Source organism: Rhinatrema bivittatum, chromosome 15, assembly GCF_901001135.1.
Source record: "Rhinatrema bivittatum chromosome 15, aRhiBiv1.1, whole genome shotgun sequence".
Taxonomy (NCBI): domain Eukaryota; kingdom Metazoa; phylum Chordata; class Amphibia; order Gymnophiona; family Rhinatrematidae; genus Rhinatrema; species Rhinatrema bivittatum.
In genome coordinates, this window is record NC_042629.1 from 55,936,187 (window position 1) to 55,963,190 (window position 27,004).

At 42.8% G+C, this 27,004-nt stretch overlaps 1 protein-coding gene across 1 annotated transcript in view; it reads right to left on the reverse strand.

The window, feature by feature from the left end:
* Positions 1–27,004, reverse strand: part of UBR4 (ubiquitin protein ligase E3 component n-recognin 4) — a 351,227-nt gene that overhangs the window by 226,103 nt on the left and 98,120 nt on the right. Inside the window, 7 exon segments of the mRNA XM_029579045.1 lie at positions 4,645–4,792; positions 4,917–4,987; positions 6,590–6,781; positions 12,318–12,381; positions 17,615–17,803; positions 20,108–20,306; positions 24,560–24,660. Coding sequence (XP_029434905.1) covers positions 4,645–4,792; positions 4,917–4,987; positions 6,590–6,781; positions 12,318–12,381; positions 17,615–17,803; positions 20,108–20,306; positions 24,560–24,660 — 964 coding nt within the window.

Consider the following 27,004-nt stretch of genomic DNA (forward strand, 5'->3'; position numbering starts at 1 on the left):
AATGGTCGTCTTCGAGGCCTGAGACCCCTTCTTAGGACCGGCCCAGAGTACGAAGAGATGGTCAGAGGTCCGGAACTCATTTGTAGCCTCCAGATAGAGGCGCAGAGTGCGCTTGACATTCAAGAGACGGAGAGACTTCGGCTCTGAGGAAGAGAAGGATGGCAACTCCACCGTCTGGTGCACATGGAATGCAGAAACCACCTTCGGAAGGAAGGAGGGAACAGTGCGAAGCGAAACTCCAGAGTCGGAGAAACGGAGATAGGGCTCTCTACACGACAGAGCCTGCAGCTCCGAGATGCGTCGAGCGGACAGATGGCCACAAGAAATACAGTCTTGAGAGTGAGATCCTTTATCGTTGCACTGCGCAGTGGCTCGAACGGTGGTCCCGACAGGGAGCGAAGCACAAGGTTAAGACTCCAGGAGGGACAAGGGTCCCGTAACGGAGGACGCATATGCTTGACACCCTTGAGAAAACGAGCAATGTCAGGATACTGTAGAAGAGAGCCCCCATCGCTCAACAGCGAACCAAGGGCGGCCACCTGAACCCGTAGTGAATTATAGGCGAGCCCTTTTTCCACCCCCGCCTGTAGAAACTGAAGGATCTGAGGTACAGAAGCCTTAGCGGGTCTCGTGGCCTGGCTGGTACACCACAGCTTGAACACCTTCCAGACTCGAACATAGGCCGCCGATGTCGATGTCTTTCGTGCCCGCAATAGCATGGATACTACCGCCTCCGGGTAGCCCCTACGCCGGAGGCGGCACCTCACAAAAGCCAGGCCGCAAGACAGAAGAGTTCTGCCTGCTCGAAAAATATCGGGCCCTGATGTAGGAGCTGGGGGAGGTGCCCCAGCCTGATTGGCCCGTCGATCACCAGCTGTAGCAGGTCCGCAAACCAGGGTCGCCTGGGCCATTCTGGGGCGACGAAAACCACGGTCCCCTGATGGCTTTCTATTCTGCGGAGCATCCTGCCCACCAGGGGCCATGGTGGAAAAGTGTAGAGCAGAAGATGTGGCGGCCACGGGAGGACCAGGGCATCCACTCCCTCCGCGCCGCGCTCTCTCTGGCGACTGAAGAAGCGTGGAGCCTTGGCGTTGAGAGCGGACGCCATCAGATCCAAGTGGGGGGCCCCCCACCGATGGACGAGAAGTTGCATAGCTTTGTCGGAGAGAGACCACTCTCCGGGGTCCAGCAGTTGACGACTGAGGAAGTCCACCTGGACGTTGTCCACACCGGCGATGTGCGAGGCCGCTAGCTGGACGAGATGACGCTCCGCCCATTGCATCAGCAGCGCCGCCTCGAGCGCGACCTGCGGGCTGCGCGTGCCTCCTTGTCGGTTGATGTAGGCCACGGTGGTAGCTTTGTCCGATAGGATTCTGACTTCCCGGTTCCGAAGAAGCGGGAGGAAATGTCGCAGAGCTAGCCGTAATCAAGCAAGAAAGTGAAGGAAAAGGAGGGGAAGCCTGATTCCCCTACTCGCATCTGCTGGAGTCAGAAGATACTGAACTCCTGCAGAGGGGGTAGTAGTATATATGGATACGCCCCCCTCAAAGCTTGTGCTGACTCCATCTGCTGGATTGGGGACATAACCCACTGTCTGGACTGATCCAGGTACGTACAGGGAACACAGTTTCTTCTAAGCTGTGCACACGCACAAAGGTTGTGAATGCCACGCACAAGAAATCCAGATATTTTCATTATACTGGTTCATGGCGCACAAATTTGAGCTCCATTATAAATAGTTGCACCAAAGAACATTTTTGTGCACACAGCTTTTCAATAATTAGAGGGAACACTGGTCTCCATATACACAGATTTCAATTTTAAGGACTCATTTAGGAGGAGGAAATCCACCAATGTCAAAGTCAGTTGAACAACTATTGGATGCACAGATTGATGAGTTTAAATTTTTCAGTTTAGGGCTAGGATTTATAAGTCTCCTGGGAAACCTAATCCATTTTCTAGCTTTTAATTAGAAATACCTATCCTGAAAATGTTTCTATAGGCTGAACAGTTCTGGAGAATGTAGACAGGCCACAAAGCAAATTATATTTTTAAAGGGAAAAAAAGCATTAAAATGAACAAATCCAACCAACTATTTCATAGATCTATGTACCTCATCTAAGAAAAAAAAAAAAGGTTTCCAACATTAAAGAATGATTCACCAATCTGAAACTAATATTTAATGCAAAGCAAGCATGAGATCTGTATACAAACGCTGGCCAGATGGCAAAGTTAGCCAACTTATCAGGCTAATTTAGCATCGTGAGCCTGCTGCTGAATATACCCAAGCTAACTTTAGGACTAGTCTTTGGCTGGCCCAAAGTTATCCAGCTACAAAGCCCATTATAACATGGCACATTATTTACCAGTGAAAAAAACAACAGGAGACCAGTAAAGTTGATCAAGCTCATAAAATGAACTCTTAAGACTAATTACTTTAGAACTACTGTGACTGCAACTCTTGGTCTAGTCTTCGAGTTTGGACATAATTTACTCAAATTTTACAATGGGTCACATTTAGTTGGGTTCGGTAATTATTTCTTCCTTTTGGAAGAATATTCAGAAAATTGTGCAAGATGATTAAGGTTACAGTGGAATGGAATCCTAAATTCTTCTTGCTTAATGCCCCAATAGAAGATGCATATTACCCAGATTTTTCTAGACCCTAAATTTTTTTATTTGATTTATATTCCACTTTTTTGTTGCATTGTCCAACATTATGCAGACCGCTTGACCCTGGAGTATGTGGCTGAATTGTAGACACGTCAATTTATCTGCCAGGGCTTCCAGGCGGTTTATGTTCCAGAGGGCCTCTTCCTTGGTCCAACGCCCCTGAGCCGTCAGTTCCTGACAGTGAGCTCCCCAGCCCCGGAGGCTAGCATCTGTCATGAGGACCAACCAGTTCAGAGGGGACAGGGGTACACCCCTGCCTCAATCTCCTCAGGACGATGCAAATGCTTCACCCCTTCAAGAATCATACTATATCCAGATGTCAAGCTAAGGACCACCTTTGCACTACTCTTCTATAACATAAAAGCACTGCCACTTGCACCTTGAGTGAATTCAGTGCTAGATCCCTCTGAAAACATCTTTGCAAAAAAAAGGAGAGATCTGCTGGAATTGATGCTTTAAATGGGGAAACGCCTATCTCTACAAGCCATGCCTCAAACATCTGCTAAGGAAGTCGACCTCTTGGCTTGTAGCAAGGTGGAAATCACCTCCTCTGAATAACCCTTGACTCTCGGTCTTCTCCGCTCAAAAGCCAAGCCCTGAGATAAAAGTTAACGTCCCCCCACCCCCCCCCCCCCCCCCCCAGCCAATGAGACTCTGATGCAGCAAATGCTGGCTAAGACTCAGAGTCTCTTATGCTGAGCTTTATTAGATTGGCAAACCATCCCTCCCTCAGTACACCCACAGCAAAGACCCAAGAGAAAAATACTCCTGTGCCTTCTCCCACAAGCTGGGCACGTCTTCCTGCGTTCCATCTTGTCCAAGACACATGGCTGTAAAAAGACAAGCGCACTGTTTACCTTCTCCTCGCCTGGCTGCCCGCCCTGAGCTTCTTTCTGTCCCACACCGTGACAAACTGCTTCCCCCTCTTTCCAACTTCCTCCCCCATTCATTTTTAAACAAGGAAAACTTTACCAGAGAACAAGGGCAACAAAGAAGAAAATAAATCAAAGAGCTCTTCTCTGTTACAAATCTTCTGCTTGACCTCATTCTTTCCCAGGGAGAGAAAGGTGAAGAGAAGAGGTGGGGGAAGAGGGAACCAGCACCACCGTCATTAACCAGGATCAAGCATAAAAAGGGCTACAACCACCCCCCTCTCGCCCCTACTTGACAGGAGGACTGCCGTCTTCTGGAGACCAGAACCTTCTGACGGCATCTCATGGAGTCAGATGAACACTGAGAGGCTGCAGGAGGCACTGTTTATGTGGGTTTCCAGTACAGCTTTCAATCTGTCTCCGTCTGCTGAAAATCCCACTTATCTGGACTAGTCTGGTGGATAAGGAAGCTGTATGTTTTACAAACCTGTCTTTAATAAATATTAAATTTTAAAAAAGTATATATTTCCTGAAGACAAATGTTTCAATTTCTGGTTTTTAAATTAAGACATTCCGCGTAGTTTTCCTAATTAAGACAGCAGGCCCTAATGTTAGAGGTAACGTTATTTTGCAGTATCTAGCTAAACGTGTCACTAAGCTCATTGAGAACCTGTTTGCTTTTTTACCCTGAGTATTTGCTAGCCTTTTTAGAAAACAAAGTGCTTCTAAACTCTGCTGAGCTATCTGCAATTGAAGAGTACTTTTATCCTCGGTAGATTCATCACTGTTAGAATTACCACCATAAAGTCTTCATCCTCGGCCTTTTCTCTTCAGTGTGCTTGCTGTACAACCTGTTTTTAGTTGGTTTTTTTCCCTTAGTGCTCTCTTTAATGTATTTTAGGATTAAATGTTTGGGAGAATTTCACCTCTATATTGGAAAGAACTACAACTTAATTTTTCTCCACTCGTAAATGTGGACTTAAGTTTTTTTTTGTTTTTTATCATTTCATTTGTTCACCTACTTTGTGTCACATGTTGGGAAAAGCTAGAAATACTTTTTAAAAATACATGAATGTTGCAAATAAAAAACAAACACTACCATGCAACTGCCGTCCTCCTTTGCTCCACAATCACAGAAGAATGAGCCATATTTTGCATAAGAAATTTCATGATCCTTGTGACAAACTTTAGCGCACACCGTACATACGCCAACTCCATCTACCATCTTGCATGTGTGACAGTGGTACCTAAAGGAAAAAAAAATTAATTAAAAAAAAAACTATTTGGTTTAGCAAATTTATAAGGCTCAAAAGTTCCACCTGCTAGTTTTATAACCACCTCCCCCCCAGTGCACAGTGGACCTTATCTTACCAGTGCTGGTTCATGAACTCTTTCTGTGTGACGGTGAACGTGCACAACTTATTGCAAAGGGAATCTTCATCCTGGAATTGGAAAACCGAACAAAAGAAATGAGTATTCAACCAATGTGGTACAGGTAGGTTTGTTTGTTAACATTCCCACTGAGAAAGTACAAATATAAAAAACACGCTTATGTTTGCCAAGGACTAAAAAAGCCAGGATTTACATTTCAACTCTTAATATAATGCTTATTGGTTACATGTGCAACAATATGAAATACCATGAGAAGCGTTTTTAATCACAAATGTGTAGCAGAGTCAGTGAACAGGTGATACTTTCTTGAACAAATCTGAAAATTTCAGACTGCTTTATACAGACTGTCATTGCTATTAAGGTGTCATTGCCAAAGGTTATCTCCTGCACTTTGGGGTGAACCAGCTTTGCAGGCTACCATAGCTCGCTGGATTAAGGAGGTGGTCACGGGAGCCTATGTGGAGGCAGGCAAGTCACTACCTGCTCAGGTTTAAGCTCATTTCATCAGGGCTCAGGCGGTTTCATGGACGGAAGCTAAACTGCTGTCTCCTGTCGATATCTGCCGAGCGGTGACGTGGTCTTCCTTGAACACTTCTCCAGGTTCTATCACCTGGGTGTATAGGCCTGAGAGGATTCAACCTTTGCAAGGGCGGTGTTAACCGGGCCGACTTAAGAGGAGGCACTCTCAAAGTTTTTCTCTATCTCCATCTGCTGGAAGGGAGGCAAAACCCAGCAGTCTGGACTGATCCGGGTACGTACAGGGAATGTCATAACCTGCTTTAGCTATCGTTGAAAAAATAGTCTAATTTTTTTTTTTCCAAATTGTCTACTGCCGCATTATCAGTAGATTAACCCTTTCCCACTGAGTTCAGAACAAAAGCTGAAAGGAAGCAAGCCTATGCTGAAGATAAGAGGATGAGGAATACTCTAGGGACAGCTTCCAGAAAGTACAGACTGCTGGAAGAGAGCATAGCACACCTGTTGGAGGAATATAATAGAACTAGCAACTGTACCCGTTCTATGCCCGGGCGGCGAGCCTTTTTATTGGCACATCTGCTCTTGTATGGAAGCGTTAGCTGAAAAGGAAAAACTAAATTGTTTTCACCCAGGGCAAGGGACGCAGAGACACATTTGCTAAAGCCAGGGCTGGCAAAGTTTATTTACCAAGCTGTCTCTCAACTCCCCCACACACATTCTCTCTCACCGGCATCCCCTCCCCTCATATAGGCTCCCTCTCTCTGAAACCCATACTCAAGCATCCCCCCCACCCACCCTCTCCTACCTCCCATGCTCTCTCTCACGCTGACGGACACACTACCAAGCCCGATATATTATGGATGCTCCACATGTGCAATCCCAGGTTGTAACCTTGTCTTTAACTCCCTTTCAACTGCTCGGTGCTTTGCAAGTGATTAATGATATAAAACTCTTTCAGAAGCAATTGAAACCTTATTTGAAGAAGCGTTTGGGAAGGTCTGATTTATTGGTAGGGTAAAGTGCTGGCTTTTGTGAATGTTTATTTTCTGATTGTATTTTTATTTGAAGAAAGTCTTTTTTTTCTATGGTCGTTTTGTCTGTTGTAACCCACTTAGCATGACTGGTTCCTTATAAGCAGGCTATAAATATTTTAAAATAAATAGTGAAGAACCTACCGAGTCTTCAGCTTGGGAGTCGTCCTCTTCTACTGCCAGCTCATCCACCCAGTCTGAATCCACTTCAATAGCTCGTTCCTCTCCATCAACAGGTGGGTGACTAAGCCCCTGCCCTCCACTTTGACTCAGTGCATTTGTGACATCAGCCAGGTAAGATACAATGTGACAGGTGCACTCCAGGACAGTGACATGCTAGAAATTAAAATGAGACACTTTCACTAGTAAATTGCACAAATTTCAGTCTCGTTATCATTGAATAATCCTGGGGAAATTCTACGCCGTGCAGAATTTGCACTGCATTTCCTACCACGCAGAATTTTCTGGATTTACACGCAGAACTGATGGGGGACAGGGAGACAGCCAGAAGATCAGCATCCCACATGGCTGGAAGATGGTGGTGCAAAGTGAGTACAGCACAGGCCAATAAAGAAAGGAGGCATTCAAACTGCTGGGAGGGTTTTTGTGTGTTTTTTAAACTCTGCTTCTTTCTCTTCTGCAGTGCAGATGCCTCCTCCCTCTGGCACCAAAATACCTGATCAGACAGCCTTCCAGTTCACTGCTGCCACGTCACCTGATTTTTCCCTCACTGTTTTAACCCTTTTGTGTCACACTCCTGCAGCCAGACTCTCACTCCCTGCCACAATTCTACTGTTGGCAGCTGTTTTCTGTTCCAGAGTACTAGCTGGTCCAGAGAGACATTAATATGTGTGCATTTTTTTTTTCCAATGTTATAAATGTATATATTTATGAGCTCATGTATCAATATATTTATTCGTTTGTTTGTATAGCCCCTGAAGCAGCCCATGTTGTATGGGTGAAACTCGGCCCGAATTGGGCATTGGTTTTTACCTTTTAATTAAAGTATTTCCTGACACAGATCTAATTTTGTTCTGGTTGCATTGCTGCTACGTTGGATCAGCTTCCGTGTTGTTTTCTTAGACTCAAAGGCTGACATCACCTCCACGTGAGGCCATTTTGGACAGTGCTCCTGTCCTGTACCTCCATGCTTTCAAAGCTGCGTCTCAGAGATGTAAACCAGTACTCAATGCTAGCCCTCCTCAGCTCCATTCTAGAGTGTCTGTGAGTTAGTTTCTGAGGCTATCCTACATATGAGGGGGGCCAAAGAGGTTGAGGGCCTCTCTTCAGTATGGCTTAATCACTAGCACTCAGTATAGCTTCCTAGGTTTCACATTGAACCTTTGGCACAAGCTTCAAGGAACTGGACATCCTTGCCTAGATGCTGCAATCTGAGGCATTGTGGCTTGAATAAAGTTTGCTCCAAACATTCATAAACTTTTGGATGATCTGTGATGGACATATTCTGTTTGCACAATTTATTTATTTATTTATTTAATTTCTTTTCCTATACCGATGCTCAAGACTAGGTCTTATCGTACCGGTTTACAATGTAACTGAGGGGAAACCAATTAACATCAAGGTAGAAAGTAAAGTTACATTAAACAGGGATAAAACAAGGGGTAAAACATAAGGAGCCCGATATTCAAACAGCAGACAGCTGGATAAATAGTACTTATCTGGCTATCTAGCGACTGCTGAATATCCAGGTAAAGTCAGTGGCTGCTAGTTAGCCAGATAAGTCACTTATCCCGCTATCTTTTAGCCAGAGAAAAAGTAGGCGGGCAATGGGCAGATCAGGGTGGCCCTATTTAGCCAGATAACCTAAACAGCTAAGTAGCGATATTGATACTTAGCTGGATAAGTAACCAGCTAAGTCTAGGCTTAATTGGATAACACTTATCCGGCTAAGTAGTGTTTTATGCACGGATATTTGGCATTATCCTACTAAATCATTTTGCTTTTAAATATCTACCCTGAAGTTGCTAGCCTGCTTCTCTGACATTATGAGGAAAACGAAAACCAAACCTGATTTCTAAGTTTTGTTCTGCAAGTGAGTGTATCAGATGATGTCAAGGTGGTCAAATAGGTGGAAAAGGCAACAGGAAAAGCCGGAAGGATGCTTGGCTGCATAGGGAGAGGAATGGCCAGCAGAAAAGGGAGGTGGTATTGCCACTGTACAAATCTCTAGCGAGACCTCATTGGAAATAGTTTACCATTCTGGAGACCACATCTTCAAAAGAATATAAACAGGATGGAATCTGTTTAGAGAATGGCTACTAAAATGGTCAATGGTCTTTATTCTAAAGCATATGGGGACAGACTCAGATCTAAACAAGTATACCCAAGAGGAATGGTGGGAAGGGGAGATATGACAGAGGCGTTTAAATACCTCCAAGGTTTATATGCAAAGGAGGCAGGCCTCTTTGAAAGAAAAGGAGGCTCTAAAACCAAGGGTCCTGGGATGAGAGTGAAAGTGGGCAGAGTTGGGAGCAATCTTAGGAAATATTTCTTTATGGAGAAGATCGAGGATGCAGAGTAGGAACAACTTCCCCACAGAGGTGATGGCGAGGACAGTATCTGAATTACAGAAAGCAAGGAATTCCTGAAGATTCCTGAGTAAGTGGCAGGGATTGTAAAGCTGAATACCTGGTGTGGATGGGCAGACTAGATAGGACGTATGGTCTTTTATGCCATCACGTTTCTATAACATAAGAAATCACAAGACTTTTTTTTTTTCGTTTGAACAAACAGCGAAAAAGAGTTCCAAAATTGGCTACTTGAAGCATCTGTAAAGGAGAAGAAAACTGCATTCCAGCTCAGCAGACAAAGAAAGAAAATGTGGAAGGTGCCAAAAAAATCTAACTAGTGAAAGTTAAAGGAGATTTTAGAGAAAAGCTTGAAAAGGCAACAGCAGCCACAAAACCAACAAGACTACTGAAGAAATCTTGTGAAAACGACTAATGTCCTAGCAGACAGAAGGCAGCTGAGGGGCATAATGAGGCAGCAGCAGAGCAGGAGTTTCCACACACGCGCCAGCAAAGGACTTCAGGCTTTCCTGAAAGGCTCTGGATTGAATATCCATTTGTCATCGAGTGCACTCGCATCACCCAGTTGTATGACTTGAATCTGCCTGTGCTCAGAGAATTTTGTGTATAGTACAAAATGTATAACTATCAAATCCAACACACACTTGTGCCCTTAGAGCAGAGCTTTCCAAACTTTTCATGTTGGTGACACACTTTTTAGACAAACATAATTTCACGACACAGTAATTCAATCTACTAGAAAACCAGAGGGTAAAGGTTAAATGAATGAAATGTATTTTGACAATTTATGTATGTTTCCTTAAATATATACATAAATAAAATGTTTTATGACACAACCTATCTCATGAAAACCTTTCATTTATATTAAAAATAAATAATATTCCAAGATTAATGTTAGTTATAATTTGAGTAACAATAATAAAACAAATTGTCTGTCCCCCACACATTCATCTCTCTCCTCAAGCACACAGTCCCCCACACACTCATTTCCCCCCCCCCCCAAGCACGTCTGTCCCCCACACACTCATCTCTCTCCTCAAGCACACAGTCCCCCCCACACTCATTTCTCCCCCCCCCAAGCACGTCTGTCCCCCACACACTCATCTCTCTCCTCAAGCACACAGTCCCCCACACACTCATTTCTCCCCCCCCCCCCCCAAGCACGTCTGGCCCCCACACACTCATCTCTCTCCCCAAGCACACAGTCCCCCACACACTCATTTCTCCCCCCCCCCAAGCACATATCTCACCCACACACTCATCTCTCTCCCCCCCCAAGAACGTCTGGCCCCCACACACTCATCTCTCTCCCCCCCCCCCCAAGCACGTCTGGCCCCCATACATTTATATCTCCCCCCCTCCCTCAGCACGTCTGGCCCCCACACTCATGTACCTCTTCTTTTTTATTGTTGCCAGAGTTTCATGAAAAAACAAGCACTATTTTCCAAAAAAACAAGCCCAAGCAGATGTCTGTCCCCCACACACTCATCTTTCTCTACCCCCAACCACATGCCTGGCCCCCCACACTCATGTACCCTTTCTTTTTGATTGTTGCCAGTTAAGTGCTTCACTCCCTTCAGGGTTCAAGCCTGCTGGGGTGCAAAACACCTTCCATGATCACCAAACACTGTTGCTTACAGTCTATTCTCCGCGTGGCCAGGCCTCATCAGCAGCAGCAGCCAATGACAGGGACAGCTGGGCTCAAGTCCCACCCACAAAGCCCCAAAAAAACACGATTGACAGCAAAAAATCGCCCAATAATAAGCAACTCACGAACTGAAAAAAAAAAGTGACTCGCTGGAGGGGAGCGGCTATGTGGCCCGGGCTTGCGCGACACACCTGCACACTGCAGGCGACACACTAACGTGTCCCGACACACAGTTTAGAAAGCTCTGCCTTAGAGGGTGCGGCCATCTTCACACGAGGAAGATACAGGACCTAGTTTTCTGCCCTGCCTGTCTTCTTCTGGTGACCTCTGAACTAGCATTTACTGAAAGAACTAGAAGCAAACAGCCTGAATTTGCTGTCCTCCTGACTCGGCCCGTCAATCTGTTCACCTCTCTCTCAAAGGCCATAGTGGACAATAATTGCATGTTATTACAGGGCAATAAGCTGCTTGTTGCCCTACTTACCTGCATGGAGTGTAAAAAAAAAAAAAAAAAAAAGTCGAGAGGCAAAAACTGCAAGGCCTGTCAGAGGAAGCAAAACCTCAGAAGAGAAAAACTGCAAGGATATATTTGATTGTTTAAATGATATATTGGTTTTGTGTGACAAATTCTGCCCAGTGCATGATCCAGAATAAGGACTACTAGTCATCATATGATGTGTCAGGCTGCAAACAGTAAGGGGGAAGAGGGGTTGCTTGAGGTTTTTTTGGTTTGTTTGTAGAGAGTTGAAGACAAAGTTATAGGTACCACATGAACATGTGGTGCCTGTAACTTCCATCTCACTTTTACCACCACTATACAGATTTTACAGGTTCTATATTATTTTTAAAACCTTCAAAACCTGTTGACCAGCTACATCAGTGAGACGTGAGAAGAGACTCAAATACTGTCTCTAGTCTTAGAGACTGTTTTCTAACCTCTCTTCTTCTAGAAAGGGAGTCTCTTTCCTGTTTCTGGAGAATGCTGATTGTAAGGAGGAAATCACCTAAGTCCAAACAATACAAACATTTTTTTGTTGTTTTTACATTAAAGTTGACTTTTCTGTTCTCATGCTTTATTTTTCTCCTACTTCATGAATTGGCAAAAAAAATCAGGATAGATTAGGAAGGATGCAACAAACTGTGGCTCCATCTTAGCAATAATTACAAATATTTTTAAATGCCTTAGCTTTATTCAAATTATGTTATACTTTTATATTTCATAAATATACCAAGTATTCCAATTTTATGCTTTTAAGATATACATAAATGTTCTCAAAGTAGTAAATTTAGATCTGATAATAAGTATTGCATATATTTAAACTGCCCGCAAATTTCCTTTTATTCACTCAAAAACAAGGAAAAAATATATTTAGCTTCAAAACTTCTAGCAATTTTATCTCTAGAAAGGTCCATTATTACTCTAAATTCATTTCAAAGTCCTCCACATTTAGGTGCCTAGTGTACCTGAACTAGAGTGAAAACAAGTCTAAAGTCTGGCTTGCCTGATCTATTGAAGCTTGTTTTATCCTAATCCCACATCTAAGCTCGTCCCCTTCTCCTCCATTACGCTGAACCCCAGGCCTCATCACTCTTTCCTTTTTTCCAATCGTTACACTGAATTCAGGCCCAAGAGGCCTTATCTAATTCTCCATTACACTAATCCAAGATGGCTTACCTTCCCCACCATTACATTGCCATTCATCTTTTCTATAACATTCTTCTGAGACAAGTACTTCTTACTACAATAGAAAAAATATGGGTTATTTCACTCCAAATATTTCTAAAACATGAGCATGTTATTGAAAAAAAATATCCAATGGAATTTACACCATTCACTCTGCATGGCAGACAATATTGGACTCTAAGGCTGTTATTGCTGTGTTTGACGTTAGCGCTGTACTTGATACAGTTAACCACACACAACTGTTGGAAAGGTTACAGAAAATTGGTCTAAGCGGCCACAAACTTTCATTGTTTGCTTATCTAACTGCTCGCAAATTCCAGGTAATAGGAAAACATTATCATTCCTTACGGTATGATTTAAATTCTGGGGTCCCATAGGGATCCGTACTTTCCGCCATATTGTTCAACCTGTATATTAATCCTTTAACAGTGATTCTGAACAGTCATGTTCCATTCTATAAAATATATTTGGATGACATCCAGCTATTTTTCCCAATACAGGAGAACATCTTAAATACCATACAATTGATTTCCAACTGTATTGGATAAGTTGCTGAATGTCATCCAACCAATTCTTTTTGAACATCCAAAAAAAAAAAAAAAAATCCCTTCTGAAACACATTTAGGATTAACAATCGATGGTGTTTAAGTATAATTCACAGAGAGTTCTAAACTTAGGTTTCTATTTAGATTCTCATTTAACCTATAAACCTCACATCCATAAACCATTTCAGTCAGGATTTTACAAACTTGAGACTGCTTTTGTCCAGGTTTACAATCCAACTGAGTTCCTGAAGCAAGGAGGTCACCCTGTTGGTCATCCTGAGACTCTCTTCCACGGACTTTGCCTGGATCAACCAGTCGTGCACCAGGATTCCCTCTTTTCTAAACGCTGCCACTACGACTACTATAATCTTGGAAAATGTTCTGGGAGTGGTGGCCAGGGCAAAGGGAAGTGCCCAGAACTGATAATGGCGACCCAGTACCACAAAGCATAGGAAACTGTGTTCTTGTCGGACTGGAATATGTAGGTAGGCCTCGGATAGGTCTAGGGAGGTTAAAAACTCTCCTGATTGTACGGCCATTATCACGAAGTGTAGGGTTTTCCATGCGGAAATGAATCACTTGTAGATGTCCGTTCATGCTCTTGAGGTCCAGGATAGGGCAAAAGGAACCTTCCTTCTTGGGTACAATGAAATAGATGGAATAATGCCCTGTATTTTCCTGGGGCGCAGGTACTGGTATTATAGCCCTCATCCTGAGGAGCCTTAATAGGGTAGTCTCCACTGCCTGCTTCTTGTGCTGGGAGTGGAAAAGAGATAATCTTTGTTGATAGTCTATTCCTTTTGACATCCCCCCTAATCTAAGCAGTGCCCTTATTAGGCCTTTTAATTTCATCGAATGTATTTGTGAATCTTTGTACATAGCCTTCCTCTTATCACCTTGTTGTATATAGTTGAATGTATTAACTAAATTCGTAGGTTTCCTGTTATACATTTGTTGTTCTTTGTTTTTTTGTTCCTTGTAAAGGCCATGCCTATTCGATATTTATTGTTCTAAGTTATCTGTAAACAGATACGATGTGCAAACGGTTGTCGGTATATAAAATCTTTAAATAAAAAAAAATAAAATAAAAAAAATACGAATATGTCCCGAGGAGTGCTGCGAAATTCCAGTGCATATCTTTCTCGTATGACCTCCAGTATCCATTTGTCTAAAATGATCTCAACCCATCACTGGTAGAAAAGGGACAGTTGACCCCTTATCTCCTCATTCCGAGGGTGGATCAGCAAAATCTCATTTGGAGGTTCAGGATGAACCTGAACCCGAGCCTAACCCTCTTTTAGGCTGCCGAATCCGAAAGAACTGAGACCTATGAAATGTCGAGTCTCTGTGGGTGTGACAGTGTTGGGAACCCTGAATCGACCCCTCATGGGCGAGGGGCGCTGTACCTGCTCTCTCTTAGCTTCCGGTAGCCGGAGTACTGGAAATTTGCCCCATTTACTGGCCACCTTTTCCAATTTGCTTCCGAAGATGAGTGATCCTTTAAAGAGCATCTTTGTGAGATTTGCTTTGGAAGTTGCATCTGCTGATCAATTTCACAGTCACAGCTATCTTCTTGCTGCCACCACTGAGGCCACTCCTCTGGCCGAGGTAAGGGCTATGTCAGAGCCCGCATCAGCTATAAAAGCGGTGGCAGGTTCCATAACTATTCTGAAATTCGCCCCAGAGTCATCCACTTCCCAAGAGAGGAGCAGGCACGAACGAGCTACCAGGGTACAAGAAGAAGCAATCTGTAAGGTCATTGCTACTGCATCAAAGGCCTGTTTAAGGATGGACTCCATCCGCTTATCTTGCACATACTTTAAGGCCGTTCCTCCCTCCACTGGGATAGGTATTTGCTTAGAGACTGCATAGACCAGCACATCCACTTAGGGAAACGCAAACATTCTCTCGCTACCGGATCCAGTGGGTATAGAGCTTCTAACGCTCAACCACCTTTAAAACTTTCTTCTGGGGCATCCCATTCCAGGTCAATCGACTCCAGGATGGCTTCCAGTACTGGAAATTATCAAGAGGCTTTCCGTAGGGAAATTAGAATGGGATTCTTCTTTGGTTCCGTCATCGAGTCCGCCCCAGGAACTCCCAGCATCTTCAGGGTCTTGGAAACCAGGACTGGCAATTCGTTTCTATGGAAAAACCGTAACATGGTCCAATACGGTTCTAAACAAAGTGAAATTTCCTCATCTTCCAAGGAATCTGGATCCTCTTCTTCGTCTGTGCCATCCAGGTCCCTGGCAGGGGTACCCTTGGTGAGTTAAGGCATGCCTTGAGGTTTGCCGATAGAACTGGGAGAGGGAGGGCTTACCAGCTGAGGTTCCATCCAGATAGGGGCAAGTGAGGTAGCAGACTGCACTTGTACGAAGGCTTGAAAGCCTTGAAAGAATTCCACCCAAGAGAAAGTGGCCAGGTCCATGCCTAGCCCAGGAGCTACTGGGGTGGGTGCTGCTAAATTTCCCTCTCCCATGGATGACCCAGTCCCAAGGTTACTCAGATCCGGGGTACTTCCCATTAAGACTGTGGCTGACCCATCCTCTGAATGGGAGGAGCTGAGCTTAGCAAAGTCCGGGGAGGCCAACTCTCCCTGGGCTTCCTCACAGTGCTGACATAAGCAAGAATCCCGGTCAGACTGTGCTGCCCTAAATATGACAAGCAGCACAGAGAGAAAGACGCTTATGTTTCTTTGCTGCCGGAGCCACTGGTGATAACTGCGTGTTCAGATGGCCTGCGCTTAAAATTTTATGCGCACAGATTTCAGGTGCCCACGCGGGCCACAACAAGGTGCACGTGCACCTGGCTTTACTTGTATTCTGCACCTAGTAAGTTGTGTACATATGTACGGACATAAATCATCTGAATCCAGAACCTGCCCGTGCGGCAGGCCGCAGCCTTGGTCCTAGGAGCCATAAATCAATTGCGCAGCCACGCGGTTATAGGCCGGGGGGGGAAGGTCGGCAAGGCTCAGCAAACGCGCGCACAGCCGAAGCGCGGGAAACCCGATCCGAGAGGCCCGATCTGAGACAGCCGTGCCAGAATCCCCAACTAGCCACGGCAAAAGTGCTGGGCGCCAAAAACTCACCCCCAGCTTCCTTAAGCCAGCCAGAGCCCCGGGCTGAAAGCGGATCCCCCCCCCAGCACCATCTCCTCATCTCAGAAGGAAGATGCCAGTGCTGCAGAGGCTAAAAGCAAATATCTATTTTTTTTTTTTGTACACGAACTTTATAAAGGCCCAAGTGCAGGGAGTTGAGGAAGCAGCTTCAGATGTGAGTCAACCAGGAGCCCCTGGCCTTCACACCACGCAAGGTGACAGGACTGTGCAAGTCTTAGCCAGCTGAGTACAGAAATGGTTTCTGTGAGTGAGAAGGCAAATACATGGAGACTGCTGTATTTAAAGAACCATTGGAATAGTCCGTGGTGATGATTAATATTGGGTAAGTTTTCTGGCTAAGACTTGGTTATTTATCGGTGATGGTTTAGGAGTGGATAAATGGGTTGTATTTTTACCTAGTATGTACGACATGTTCTTCGATGTTTTGACAGTTGACACAAGAGAGACTACTATAAAGGTGTCGTATTGAAGAAATATTGAAATGCTGGTAGGAAATGCCTTGGGTAAATGAAGATGTGGGCTATATAGGAGTATATAGGGGGTGTCTGTTAGATTCATAATCTTTTTTTATAGTGTTTGATCATGGAACATATATTGATCAGATAATTTGTGACTATAAGTAAGAAGGGTTAAAGTCATTGGTTTAGGTGAGTATATTGTTTGTGTTTTGTATGATTGTTAATTTGTGACAGGTAATTACATGCCTATGTATGAGGTCATTTAAATGAGTAAAAAAAAAAAACTCCATTTCACCTTTGGTGTTGATATACAGTTGCAAATTTGTGTGGCTATACAGTTTGTCTTGTATTCAATATTGAGAACTGTTTCCACTTCACATAATTCATTTTGAGAGGTTTTTTGATTGAGGTAATTACGGTAATATTAACATAGTTGATGAAATAAACATTTTGAGTCAAATTGTACTTTTAAGATTGGATGGATTGAATTATCAATTATCTGTTGATCGATATAGAATTTTGAACAATGGGAAGATTTTAGATACATGACTCCCTGTTACATTAGTGGTGATCCTGTGTGAAATAGTTGTTACATCCCCTGATGAAACCTTGGATGAAACAGGAGTCTTGTCAGGAAGAGGAAAATGTGATGAAGTATTTACAATGAAATAGAACATGAAGAAATGAAGAGAAGTTGAAAGGAGGGTACCACTGTGGATGATGCATATATACATTAAAATAAATAATTGAAGGGGGGAGTGTTTAATACAAATTTTGATATTTGTGATGTTATATTTATATGTGATAAACTTGTATTGGTATGAATGTGGAGAGTGTATGATTTTATATGAATAATATATACTATTCTTGTATGTATTATACAATTTTAAATGATTTTTGGATACAATTTGTTTAAATAAATTCTCATAGAAAAAATGTGCACACAGGTTGTTATATTATTTATAACTTTAAGAGAGCCAGCTAGATACCCAGATGGTGCAACCGTCCATCTGAGTAGCTAGCAGAGCTGCAAAGCAGCCGAATACGGACTGCTACATAATCTAAATTCGGTTACTAGGAGCAATACAAATATTCAAATTCCCAGGATGCTGTGTGAGACCTTTTTAACATTTATTGATATCTGAAATATGTTTTTCTTACCATCTTCCTAGCCAATCCAAAGCAGCTCTGTGCAACTGGAGATGACCAGCTCCCTGTCCAGCACTGGCTAGTGTTGCCATGACAACCATGAGTTCTGGAAAGCCTGCTCCATCACCATTCGACAGCATCTCTGTTGCCATTGGAATCAACGTGTTCAGCAAGACAGTGCATACACCTTCTCCAACTTGGCTGATAAATATATTTGAGCAAGATATCAAACAACTTAGCCCACACAGACCTTACGTTTTATGTTAGTCTTGCATTAACAAAAAAAAAAAAGAAGAAGATTTAAGACAAGCTCCAAACAAAATAAAATGCACAGACCTTGCTGTAATGGCCATTTAACAAAGTACTTCAACAGGGGAGGAATGCGCTCAGGCTTTTTAAAGTAATCAGTGATTTGCTGCTTATTTTATTATCTATTTCATGTCTGAAAAAATGTCACAGAGCTTCATTTGTTGAAGACCGGGGACTACAATGGCAGCCATCCAGCATATCCAGTATTGATAGAGGATTAAAGAGCTTCGTATTAATAGTGTCACTCTTCTATTTGCTCTAAAAACATGGATCAGTCTTTAAACTACTAATAGTGTTGCCTAAAATCCCAACAATGTCAAATAGGAAGCGCCTTCCTGCACAGAAATGAGAATTACACCATATGTTGTTTACACATTAGAGTTTTGGTTCTAAGTCAGTTTATACTAAACTGCTGAAGATCACAAGACAAGGAGGGAGAAACAAAGGGATACCCCACAGAGGTCAAGCAGCAGAAAACAGAGTAATGCAAAAAACAAAACAAAAAAAGTGTACACTAGAATTTAGGTCTGGCAACAGTGGGGAGGATCAAAACTTCTTAAAACCAATTACGGAAACCAACATAAAACAATCAAGCAAGATACCTATCATTCACAAAAAATCAAAACAAAATAGGGAATATTAACAATTAGAAATGCATACAGACTATATATAGATATATAGACATAGAATAGCTGACACTAAGGTGAGATATTCTGCTAGGCTACTAATTTCTGTGCAAGGATCTGTAGTAGTTCAGCTTGTTCTGTCTGGAGTGGAGGAGTAGCCTAGCGATTTGAGCGGCCAACCCAGGGAAACCACAGTTCAAATCCCACTGGCACACTTTGTGACCTTGGGCAGGTCACTTCACCTCAGGTACCAACTTAGGGTTGTGATCCGGGAAAATGCCTACTGTACCTGAACGTAACTCACATTGAGATACCAAGAAAAGGCGTGAACTAAATCCACTAAATAAATGATTCAAAGTGAACCACAAGGTAGTGAAGAGCTTCACATTAATGCAGCACTTCATCCCTGCTGCCGGAAAGGAAGTGGCACAGACCATAGGAAAAATAATAGAAGAGAGGGAAGAGAGATAAAGGAAGAAAGATGAGAAAAGAGTGAAAAGGAATGGTATGAGAGAAGGTTAAGGGAGAGGGAATAAAGATTTACTAGCTGAAAAAGAAAGAATAGGTAAGACCAAGGGAAGCAAAAGATAAAACATTACAGGACCTAACAGGAGAGGGGAGAACATCTGCCCGACACTGAAACAGCTAGCTCCATGAGTTAAGTCTCCACCATATCTGCAGATTCCAAGGGTGATAATCATGACCACCCAGCATGCTGTCAAGAAGTCGTGAAGGCCTTACAAGGAGCACATAGGTGCAGTTTCACAAAGCAGCAGCAGCAGCAGCATCTCATCCACCACCCAAACAAACAGAAGTGCAAGGAATGGAGCCCAAGTAGGTACTTTTTGAATTTTGTAAAGGAGGAGGGATGTTCACGGGAGGACTTCATATATAGTTCATTTTCAAGTGCAAAGCCAGGGATTCACAGGGAATATCATGGATCAGCAGCATGGCTCTGAAGGGGGCAGAGAGGAACAAGGAAGGCATAGAGGAGGAGGGGGGTAATTTCCATGAGTTTCTTCAGGTGTGTTGTAAAGGATGCAGGGCAGAGTTACATTTATCTTTTGAAATTTATCGACATTTTTTATTTCTTTATTTTTTTTAAATTTCTTTATTTTACTATGGGTGGCTTTTATGTTCCCCCCCTAAATTTGAGACGTGCGGGCTATACATTTGAATAAATGTAATGTAATGTAAATGTGAAACAGAAAGAGACTGGGTTGGGAAGTTAAAACATGTAAAGATTCATGCAGAGAGTAAAAGGAAGGCGAGGCAAAAAACGCAAGAGGCAGGAGAGAGTAACCCACTTTCTATTTTCCCAATTTCACCCTGGACTACGCTACATAATCAATTCTATTCTCTAATCTATTTGCATATCACCTTCCTCAAAAAAGTGATCCCCATGTGGTTTACAACATAAGCAGCTTAATCTCAGAAGTGCTACATACCTTAGATGCTCTACAAGGCTCTCTTCAATTGCTCATATCCCGTACCAAGGTCTAGTGAAGTGAATTACTCACAGGGGGGGCAAAACTGCTTTCAGTGTAAATCAATCCAGCATATACTCTACCTGTTTTCCCGCACAATGTAAGCTGTAAGCAGCTGTAGCAACTGCCTGTTCTCCTGAACAACTTCCAGCTGATCAGAATCTTTGGGAGGAGAGATAGTCATCCTGGTGAGCCAGGCCTCAAGGCGCAAAGTTTCCACGCAAGCCAGCTGTGCCAAAGAGCCACAGAGGCGCAACAAGCTTGGGTTGGGGCTCTTTTCAGCTAAAGCAAAAATAAATAAATACATGTTTACGGTTAATTTATTGATTTGTGTCAAGAGCACATATTAGAGTTGCTAATCTGTAATTGGAGTTCTCTGAAATCAGACGCTCTCCAGTCGCGCATGGGTTGTGTGACCGTGCTTGGCACCAAAAGGATGGATTTCCCAAGAGCTTTTCGGAAAACATCTAAAGGCTTTTCACCGCACATGACCAATTCTCCTGTGCTGGTATGGTCCCCATGGTTCTCCTCAGTTCACTACAAAGCTTTTGTCTGGAGAACGTCCCCAGAAGGGGAGGAGGGAGAAATGGTATAACAAGTGACCTGCTGCCTTCAGAGAAGACCCATTAGAGATTAGCAACTTTACTTTCTCTGAATATAACCTCTCACAAGAGGCTCCATGGCTAAGGATGGTCTTCAACAAAAGGGAACCAACAAGAACAGTCACAGGGCGAGAAATTCTTTTATTTGGAAAAATATGTTAAACAGGGAAACTAACCTTAAGTTATAAACGAAGCAACAGAAAGAAGGGAGTTTAATTCTGCTGCTTAGATAGACCACGGAAAACAGTCAATCCCTCTCAGGAGGCTAAGTCTAGACAGTAATGAGATGTGAATTCCAGTTCACTGCATTGCAAATCTTCTTAACAGAGACACACCTGAAGTGGGAGAGCAATGCCACTCTTGCTCTTACCATTGTGTGCCTCAACATGCCCCCTAAATTCAAATTTGTCAGAGAACAACAGAAAGAAGAGCAATCTGCTATCTACTTGGAAATGAAGCATTTGATCTCTGTACTCCCAGGTCTATTAGGATCAAAAGAAACAAAGTTGGGAAGATTTCCTATAGCTTTAATCCACTCCAGCTCTCTTGGAATTCCAGATATGAACAGCTCCCTCACTTTCATGAAGATATGAAAATGCTGGAAGGACAACGGACTAATAAACCCATTATGTCCCAAATTTTCAAGCAGCTGTTCTCTAAATAGGACACTAGGTCATAATGGGTTAATGTGGAAATCTGAAATCTCTTAAGGTGAAAACTTGAGATGTGTGCACAAACTATTAGGTAGAAATCTGGTATAAAATGGTTAAGCCACCAGAGCCTGCAGCTCAACAACTCTGCAGACTAAAGGGTCCATCACCAAAAATGCAATTTTCCAGATCAGATGCTTCAGCTCACAAGCATCTACAGGCTTGAAGATGAATTTCAACAACTGCACGAGAACACTACTGTTGTCTCATGACACCAAAAGCAGTTGGATGGAAGGTTTCGAGGGAGCAGTAAGAACTGTAAAGCCGAATAGTTAGTGTGGATGGGCAGACTAGACCGCCATATGGTCTCTCTCTGCCATCATGTTTTTATGCTTCAATTGAAGCAAGCCCTGCACGAATCAGACCAGTGTTCTCAACGTTCTCCTGAAAGTACACTTAACCGGTCTGGTTTTCAAGATACATTTAATGAAGATGCATGAAATACACTTGCATACATTGGGTTTTACAGTCTTAATTCTCTTTAGGATGTACCTTCCATGAGGCAAGTTTGTCCTGCAGTATCTTGGGAATGATTATTTTCGGATGCTCGACATTTTATGTGGAATGTTTTACCAGATGCTCTTAGACGAGAATTTCTGCTTGACTTTGATGAAGCCAACTGAATGCTCATCTTTTTACTGAGCCGAAAAGGAACTCTAGTTGAAGAGAAGGGCAAAGAAGTCCTGAACACTTCAGGACTTCTTTGCCCTTCTCCTGCGTTCAAACAAGATAAGTGAACACAAACTAGTGTTTTTAAAGTCACACAGTGGTTGTGTCACTTTTTCAGCACTTATTGGTGCCATAGAAGCGTTTATGCAACCCATGATTATACTAGCCCAGAATATTACAGGCTTCACCTAATAAGCCACAAATGTACTGAGGCCATTTATGAAGGTTGCTCAACGCTCTTCAACTAGAGTTCCTTTTCGGCTGAATATTTGTGTTGTGAATTGATTCTGGTTTTCAGCTGGCATCACGGGTTTTTCTAATTTGTACATCTTTTTACTGAAGCATTTCCTGATTTGGTTGTTTGAGTTGGATTCAGAACTAGCGTTTTCTGGGTATACAGCAGCATAGCTTAGGATATGATTTCTGTCTAGATACTACTGTTATTTCTTGTGTCTTTAATATTGTGGTTTTTATGTTTTCATTTTATGGATAATCCCTTTGTGAACTGCTATAGACTAATGGCTCAGAGATCACAGACTTAAACACAGATAGATCAGAAGTTATGTAGGGAGACCAAATTTTTTGGACCAGCAGAATGCAAGCTTTTTAAACAAGAAAATTTGAGCTTCATTCAGTCTTATGAATCATCTTATATAGTATCTTAGTACTATACAATAGCCGATAGCAAACCAGAACAGAGCCCAAGTTTTGTAACAGATTTTATCATCTCCACTGTAATGAAGGCACCATTCAGTCCACTACATGTACATTTGCCAGTGCCATTTGTACCTGGAGAGAGTGCTCCAGGAGTCAGTTTCATCTATACTGGACTATTGGAATGTTTATAGTGCCACAGCAATCTTTGAAGAGGTTAAAACTCATTCACTATATGGCACAAGGATCATGAGGGGATTAAATGCTAAAGATCTCATCTCCCTAATATTAAAAAGTCCCCATTGGCTCCCTATTAAATTTCAAGTCATGTTCAAAATGCTAATGTTGATGTTTAAAGCTAGATATGGCTGGGTGAGGATGAGACTTACTTGCAGATTGTCTGTTATATTCCAGGCCACTGTTTACAATCACCCCGTCACCCCGAGAAGAGCTTTTATCCATTCTAAGACTGATGCCTGTCAAAGTAACCAGAAGAGGTCCTTTCCTTTTGTTCCCCTAGTTTATTGACCCATTCACCTAGGGAGGTTTGCTTTTAGCAAGATGATTTGAAATTTAGAAAAGAAATAAAAACATGGCTCTTCCAACAAGCTTAAGGGACCTCATCTGGTCATTCTAATAGCACATTGCTTTATATTGCTATTTTAGCATCACATCTGGAGGGATGAGATGAAACTGGGGAGTAATTAGGCGACAGTACGCCTTATATCACTGTTGGCGAACTCCAGTCCTCGAGTGCCACAAACAAGCAGGGTTTTCAGGATATCTACAATGCATATGCATGAGAAAGGTTTGCTTGCACTGCCTCCATTATATGCAAATCTATCTCATGCATATTCATTGTGGTTATCTTGAAACCCTGGCTTGTTTATGGCACTCAAGGACTGGAATTCACCATCTCTGCCCTATATAGTTTTATCGATTAGTTTGTCCTTATGCTGTTTTATGTGATTTTTTTAATGACATTTTTATTGCTGATTTTATTATTTATTACATCTAATGTTTTACTGTTTAGGTATCAATATTGTGTTTTATAAAGGTATAAATCACTAAGCAGGTTTTGGAGAAGCAATTCAGAAATGTAAGAATAAACAAACTCTGAAAGAATGTTTATCAAATGTAGTAAAAATCAAACTCCGTGAACAGCTTTGTCTTCAGAGAAAAGCACATACCAAAATTAACATTTGATTCGAGGATGATGTTACATGACCTATTAACTAGTTGGTGTGATTTTATGCTACCAGTTGATTTTGCTATAATGTCTTCATTGTAGGAGGCTCATGTACAGTCAACATAAAATTTATTTAAGCTAGACCACGTCAATAAACGAGTCTGTACCCTTACCACTTACTCAACTTTCAATGTCTCCCACAAGGCATTTTCTCAGGTGATAAGGTTTAGGGCTGGGCAGCTCTCTACTTGCTGGTTAAACACTCAAAATGAGATCTGCATCACTCTATTCTCAAAACACACAGAGAAATCCCCCCACCCTCACTCCAGAATCAGGAGCTGCTAAAGATCACTCCTGCAAGCCAAAAAACAATATTAAAGAAGAACAATGTGATGAGAACAATGAAGAAAGGAAGAGCAAACAAAGGATTTAGACAAGTTCAGCATAATACATTTCATAATTAGCTCATGGATACAATTCTCCAATGGGGTAACAATGTATCAGGAGAATTGCTTTCCTCTATGTTTATAACTAATCCACTGGGTATTCACTTAGGATGTTTTCAGAAAGCAAACAGCCAAAGCGGTGCATAAAAATATGTATTTCAGTGAGTTGCTCTGTCATTGTAAGAAATAATAAAAAGCAGGCTACAACACTTGCACATCAACTAAAAAGAACGTGGAGCAAGAGAGGAAATGGGCTGTCACTCACTCAGCTGGAAGAGCTTGGTGAAGAACTTCAGCACTCTGTTGCAGAACTTGGCAGAGAGGCTCTCATTGGCGGTGGCCATCATAATCTGGACCAGCTCTCCACTGCAAGGAGAAGATGGATCAAACTGGTGCATCCATTCACCTCTGAAGCATTAGTCATGTCTCACAGCCACACTGCTATTGAGAAGCTGAATAAAACATAACCAGCTCGTCTGTCTCTCAGCGCATTTTGAAACAATCAAACTTCATCAATGTCAAAGACTCCAGCAATAACATTTCTGGCCTTGCCATTTCTGAAAACTTCAATATCTATTACCCAAAAATGGACTCTACAACTAGAAGTCGAACTGGAGTGGGCACAGAAGTCCATAGTTATCTTCCGCTCCTCACAAACGCATTTGCCACTCATATGGAGTCCACATTCCTTCCCAATACTATCCAGTCAGGTTCAGGTCTCTTGCTTGTACCGTAGGCATCAAACTCTTGATATACAGTATTAGTTCAAATTTCCTTACATCTTCCCCGGGGCCTATTCCTCTCCATCTACATTTCCAGTTTCATCCTACTCACATTATTTTCATCTTTACTTTCTAACTGCTTGAACACCACCATCTTTTTCTTCTTCCTCTTTCCTATCTCTGCTATTTTCAAACTTTTCCTAAAATCTTCGTTTCTGACCTTATTGATCCATAGTCCCCGTTACATGGACATGCCTATACTCTGGCAGAGGAGCTCAGAGGATTCCAGTCCACTGGTATTTATTTTCCAAACAGAAGCCTACTGTTATGTATAACATACGTGATTTACAAATATTTCCTTTAAAAAGGAATTCTATAGGGTTGTGCATTTGCTTCTGAATGAGAAAACACAATGTAAAAGCTAAAACATTTATTGACTAGCTTTCAAGAATTAATATTCTTTTCTTCAGGTCAGATTTGAGTGAGTAAAAGGAAAGGTTTTTGAAAAGGGTCCAAAACCTGGCTCAGATCTCAGCCCAGCCGCATTATATTGTTCGTCTACAGGTCGGTTTTTATTTGTAAATGTATAAATTTCATTTTTTATTTTATGTTATAGTTGTAAATTGCTGCAATCTCTTTTGACGTAGTGGTATATACCATATTTTTCGCTCCATAACTTACCCAGGATTCAGAGGGGGAAAATTAAAAAAAAAGTTTTGTACTAAACCGGCTCTGTCCCCGGGCGACTGTGCGTCTTATGGAGCAAAGTAGGGGAGTGCATAACTTTTTTTTTCTCCACATTTTGTTTTCGGGTCTGGGGAGGGCCATTTTGGTCCACTCCCCAGATCAGAAAACATTTATCTTTCTCTTTCTGTGGGAACCCCCCTCCCAAAAAAACCTCCATCTCAACCCTTTAAATTCATTAACAACCCCCCTGACCCCCCCCCCCCAAGACCTGCCAAAAGTCCCTGGTGGTCCAGCGGGGGTCCAGGAGCGGTCCGGGAACGATCTCCTGGACTTGGGCCATCGGCTGCCAGTAATCAAAATGGCGCCGATGGCCCTTTGCCCTTGCTATGTCACAGGGGCTACCGGTGCCATTGGTCGGTGATGATTGAGAGGAACTGCAACAAACTTCTAGCATAGTATCTGCCTTACATCTTCCTGAATAAAGACCAAATCAAAGAATTAATTTAATCTCTCTGCTATAGCCTTGTCCTCCTTTAGTGCCTCGGACACTCCTCACCTCTAGTATGAAGTGCCCGCAGCACTGTGCTGCATCCCAGGAACAAGGCTGAACCTTCCTTCAGTTTTGAGCACCTTTTATAGGGCCTGCCAGCTGGACTTCCTGTGACATGCCTAAGTGTCATCACATCCTGCCTCATATAAAAGCAAGCTCAGAGCAACCTTCCAGTGTCTTCGCAACAGCTCTTCTGCTCGTTCTGCAGTGCTAATTGCTACAGTTGTTTCCTGCCTTGTTCCATGCTTGTCCTCTCCTCTCTGTCCTGTTGTGTTTCTCCCCCTGGCCTAATTTCGTGTTACCTTGATCTTAGCCTGCACTTTAACTTCGCTTTTCTCTCCGCCTGCCTTGACCCCAGCCTGCACTTTAACTTCGCTTTTCTCTCCGCCTGCCTTGACCCCAGTTTGGAAATTGACTTTGTTCTGCTCTCTGCATGCTCAACCTCAGCCCGACCACAGACTTCACTTCTACAAGGCCTGGAAAGCCCTGCTCTCTGCCAGAACCTGCAGGCTCAACCCAAAGGGGTGGAGACTGGTCAGGCAGAAGCTCTTGTCTCAAGGCTTATCAGCTGCTGCCGATTGAGGCCTATTCTCATGCTCACACAAGATAGGCAGTACCAACTTATTAGTTTTCCAAGGGCTTACTACCCTAACTTCATGACAGCAACCCTTTTACTCAATCATTTAATGGTCTAACTCCCTTGCAGGCTTTCTACATGAAATATACCTGAAAAATGTTTTATGAGTTTTTG